General features: G+C 32.5%; 1 protein-coding gene across 1 annotated transcript in view; it reads right to left on the bottom strand.

Moving 5' to 3' along the window:
• Nucleotides 1-1,819, bottom strand: part of LOC113662132 (HERV-H LTR-associating protein 1) — a 10,364-nt gene extending 8,545 nt beyond the window's left edge. The window contains exons 1-3 of the mRNA XM_047806039.1: nucleotides 1,711-1,819; nucleotides 1,249-1,293; nucleotides 1,010-1,090 (exon numbers count right to left, since the gene is read on the bottom strand). Of these exons, the coding sequence (XP_047661995.1) occupies nucleotides 1,010-1,090; nucleotides 1,249-1,293; nucleotides 1,711-1,792 (208 nt within the window). The 5' untranslated portion in view covers nucleotides 1,793-1,819. The remainder of the gene's footprint in view (nucleotides 1-1,009; nucleotides 1,091-1,248; nucleotides 1,294-1,710) is intronic.
• Nucleotides 1,820-5,332: the final 3,513 nt, after the last annotated feature.

Below are 5,332 nucleotides of genomic sequence, written 5' to 3'. Positions count from 1 at the left end.
ACAAAATGCAGAAATTTATTAAATCCTGAATGTCGGCCTTCAAAGAGTTTTAATGTAAATAACCTGCGAATCTGTTGTCAATTAACAGAATGAATTATAATGATTAGTACAATTTTGAAACGTATAAAATAATGAAGAGTCAAGGTTTTATGGATTAAATGTCATATACTTGTCTAATACTGTAGCTTTGCCTAACCTTAACCCTCATTAAGTGTGCATAAGAGATTATGAAATGTACTCATCTCCTCAAACTTGTTTTGGACTGCATTGGATTGTTAGCATTTCTACTCACAATATTGTTGACTAACTAAAATTTCCCACTTTACCCTGATCTATAAGAATATGTCTTGGTATTTGCCTAGCAGTTTAATGCTGTGTGAGTTCACATATGCATGAGTTGCATGAGCAATAATGTTGGGCTATTTTGGGCCTAAGCACTAAATGGCCCAAAGTATGTGCATACCCTACAAAGTATGTATGCACACCAGTACGTGGTTCTTCCCCAAAATGTTGACACAAAGTAGGATGTCTTTCTATGCTGTAGTTTACAAGTGCTGTTTCACTGGAACTAAGGGAACCAAACCTGTTCCTACATGACAATGCCTCTGTGCACAAAGCCAGCTCCAAAATAACATAGTTTGACAAAGTTGGTGCGTCAGAATATGATTGGCCCACATGATTGGCTCCTGATCTCAACCCAAATTTACACTTTTGAGAACTTTACACTACTATACATGACCACACCTCAAAGTATGTACACATTCTCAGAACCCTGTATTAAACACACTTTTCAAGTTTTGTATGAATAAGTACAAATCCCTGAAGCCAAGCTCCAAAATCAAATGGAAGGCTTTTGCAGAACAGTAGAGGTTATGATAACAAAAAGGTATGACAAAATCTGAAATGGGATATGCAAAACACACATATGGTTGTGATGGTCAGGGTCATATGAATTGTTTATTCCGAAATTAATCTGTAGTTAATCGGTAGTTGGTTGTGGTTTAATTACCTGCATGTGAAGCATTAAGGAGTGTGTTTATTAACGGAGTCAGGTCAATGGAACCAGGGTCAATATGTTCAGCAGGAATTTCTGTGCGAAACAATATAATTAAATTATTACATATTATATAAATTCAAGTAATTAATGTAATTTTACAAAATTATGTATTCGATAAATTACATTAAATATTTTTTGGTAAACAGGTAAACACTATAGTGCATGTGTAAGTACTTTCTGTAATCACATACCTGTTGAAGCTAGAATTTGTCTTTGCCACTGACTGTGGTTTGGTACTGGATAGAATATTTCAATTAAAATTAGGTCTTCTCTTGATTTATTCATACAGGCGAAGCAGTATATCCTCTTTTTTTTTAAGATTTTGGATGTTAAACAAAACACACTTAAGATTGCATATAATTCTGATCATGAGTATAATAATATTCTATAGTGATGTATCAGTGATAAAAAAACATACACTTGACCAGCTGAGAATATTGCAATGCAGTATTTTAATCCTTTATCAAACTTAATAACAAACCATATGGCTTGTTATTAAGTTTGTTAAATGATTCAAATGATGAATTCCTGAAATTCTTTATTTCAGAACAATAATTGTGATGTAATATATTAATCGAAGAAATAACCATATACAGTAATAATTAAGATATTAACAGGTCATTGTTAAATGTTCACTGCCTTTAGTTACTTACTTGTTGTGCAAATAGGCAGCAGAGTTACTATGGCAACACTGATTCTCATGGTGACCCAGTGATTTAGTTTGAATTTAGTCATCACTGCAGAACAAAAAAGAAAAGGATTCATGTAACACCTGAAAGTGCTCTTTGATTCAGCCCTCAGGGAGAAAGCTTAAAGGTTGCGGCACTGAACCCTACAACAGAGCCATTTTCTTCTTTTATAAGAGACTCCAAGTAAAAAAACATTTCCAAAACCTAGAATCCTAAACTATACAAAAAAACGTCACCACCAAACACCAAACACTACAAATGATCAGAAATATGATTAACATGATTTTTTAAAGAAATGTAATTCACTGTTTCTGCAAAACTAAAACACTTAGTCCTGGCCTGCCCACAAAGAGAGAAGTGTTTTTAGTTTAAGACATTTAACAGAAGTGAAAGTTGGCTAATAAAAAATCAAACAGTAAAACCTGCATATCTTTCAAGTCAACCAATTACTGCTATATCTAGCAACCAATTTGATGACCTCTAGTCTGTGTACACAAGCTTCACAGTGAAAAGGCCTTGCTGATAAACCTTTTATTGTTTATTTCAGAGATGCAAATCTATAATGCACAATTATGACTCCTCTATTTAATTTCACAAAAGAAAAACGAGACACATATTTAAAATGTCAACCCACTTATTTTGTATCAAGAAATCTTATTACAAAATTACGAAGCATTTTGTGTTTGATTATGCAATTACAATTTGACTATTAACAATTACAAATAGGTATTAATAAATTTTATTCATATCTAAGTAAAATTATTAATACTAATAATACAGGTAGGATATGTTCTAATGAGGTTACTGCATCTTTCCTGCACCCAATCACTATATGTTCTGCTATACTTTATTAACAGTATTTCTTTAATTCTCACTGTACTGCTTCATATATGTACAACTTCTTTATTCTGCTGTAGTCAAAATCACATTAAATAAAAAGAATCTACTTTTGTTATTAACCATCTTATATAATTTGCATTCTTTAGAACAATTTATTTTAATTCATTTTTATTTTCTGTTGTCAGTGTAGAAGTACATTGAATGCTTTTTAAAGATGTTTAAAAATCAGATACTGTATTATAATGACTAAGAATTTAGTCTTGTCTTTTGGCAAACATACCTACAGTTATAGCACAATTATACATCAGATTCTACTACTTAACTGATATAAACATTTTAATCAGTTATGTCTAATTATTGTTGCTTTTTATTCATCACTAGACTCCACTTTACATAGTTTAATTAGTCTAAATTCAAGTTTGCCTCTAAATTGGAGATGAGTTTTTCTTTTTATGAAATATTTGTTTTAGCTCATTTATACTGTAGCATTTCTTTTGCTTGACTTCACCAACAAACAGTAAATAAAGCAATTGGACATGGTAGATAACAAATCTTAAAAAAAATAATAAAAGAAAATCAATTTCAAAGCATTAAAGTGGACCTCTATTAAGCAGAATAAGGACAACTCACCTACAGGAAAAAGATGTAGACACTAAAAAAAGACAGTACTTTGCACACTGCCCAGTGTGTGTGTGTCTCTCTCTCTCTGTCTCACACACACACACACACACACACACACACACACACACACACACACACACACACACACACACACACACACACACTCCTGAGAGTGTAACAACCCATAATAACCCTCTAGTTTGTCACCTGAGATCAACTGACACAGAAAGTAAACCAGCTCTCACACTGAACACACATGCTGATAGTCATAGATTTAATCACTCACACACAACACATTCATAGCACACAGCACCAAGTACAATGTTGATTAACAATTGCCATATTGTACAGAAATAATAAGGTAACATTTGCAGTTGCGAATGTTACCACAAAACATACTGTATATGTAAACCTCATTATCATATTCTTGCAACCTTTGAGGATATTTGTCAACATCACACACAAACACACATGCACACACACATGCACGCACAAACACGCACAAACACTCACACAAACACACACCTACATGCATTCATGCATTTAGAAATTTGATTTCAATGAAGCCTGACCTGCAGATGTACATTTTCTGCCTTCTTTTTCTCATTTGCCTTATCTATCTGTAATCAAGCTACAGTACCAGTGTTCATTTTCGCCAAGACCTGAAACCGCTCAAAGGTCCTGGGAAAACTCATTACCATGGAGACCAGAGACCAGAGAAACTGACCATTCTTACAGCAACCCTAGTACACATCTTTTCTTACAATACTTACAACAGTGCTCCTTCATATTTTCCTTAGTGTTCAAAATTCTTTATTTTTTAATTGTATTTTTATTGTAATTGTAGTAAAAAGCATTCTGAATACCTGTAGCACATACCTAGTACCTGGAAAGGAAAGCACAGCTATCTTTGTATATAATTGTAAAAAACTGTAAAAAAAAAAAAAAAAAAACCAAAAAAAAAAAAAAACCACTGTTACTCTTAAACTCAACTATACATGCATAATGTTATTGGTAGCCACTTTGCAGGTGTCATTAGGTCATTTCTTTGCATCTTTGAATAATAAAAAAGATATGTGACTGAATGACAGGAAAACTTTTTTATCTTTCATACAGTAGTCTAACTTCCCCAATTGAAACATCTGGCTCCATCTAAACTGGCTCCTGCCCTCAGAATACAAGGGATTTTTATTCCCTTCTTTATTCAATGAGGTTATCACATTCCCAGAAACATGGACCAATATCCACACTACTTTTGACACAGTATGTTCCTTCATTTCAAATACACATTTTTTTAAACAAATCAAAAGCTAGATAAGACCAAAGACAGAAGTAACAGCTTTCACAATAAGGTTATTAGATTAAACTGAACCTACACGGGATGTAGATAGAGGTGTAAGGCATATATCTGCATCCTTTAATCTGACCATTTCTTTTTATATTACCATTCCCAGAATTTTGTGTAAATTCTAATTAATGCTTATAGATATTGAATAATGCATTTTTGAAAATTAACTTCAACCAAAGACTTAATTGGATACATTTTTATTAGTAACTGGTGCAATATAACATAAAAAAATTAAGACATCTACACATTGTTTCTGTAAGTCAATCTATTAAACTGGTCAAGACCAGGATATAAATAAAAAGTTTATTATTTAAAAACCTGGAATGAATACCTCGAAGGCCACTAGTGTAAACTCATCTAATCTGAGAAAAGGAACAAAATGTGTTCGGCTCGGGCCTGGTAAAAGAAATGTACAGTATAACTTGTTGAGCAACCGGATGACTGGCTGGTTTGTTCACAAACAGAATATGTGGCTATAAGGAACCTGTACTCCAAAATGGCAAGGCACAAATAATGAATAGCAGTCATTAGTCAGTGTTGTCAGGCTGTTTGTGAGCTTACAGTACATGAGTGTGGTCAATGTGTGAGTTATCAAAATCCATCCAAGATAATACATTCAGAAAAACACACAAGCATACAAACATAGAAAGAAAGAAAGTTAGTTTTGATATATAGTGTTAGGTTAATGACTAGCATATATATATATATATATATATATATATATATATATATATATATATATATATATATATATATATATATATACATACACACACA

This window comes from Tachysurus fulvidraco, chromosome 22 (assembly GCF_022655615.1).
Source record: "Tachysurus fulvidraco isolate hzauxx_2018 chromosome 22, HZAU_PFXX_2.0, whole genome shotgun sequence".
Lineage (NCBI taxonomy): Eukaryota > Metazoa > Chordata > Actinopteri > Siluriformes > Bagridae > Tachysurus > Tachysurus fulvidraco.
The sequence above is the reverse complement of the archived record's forward strand: the minus strand, read 5'-3'. Positions and strand labels throughout refer to the sequence as shown.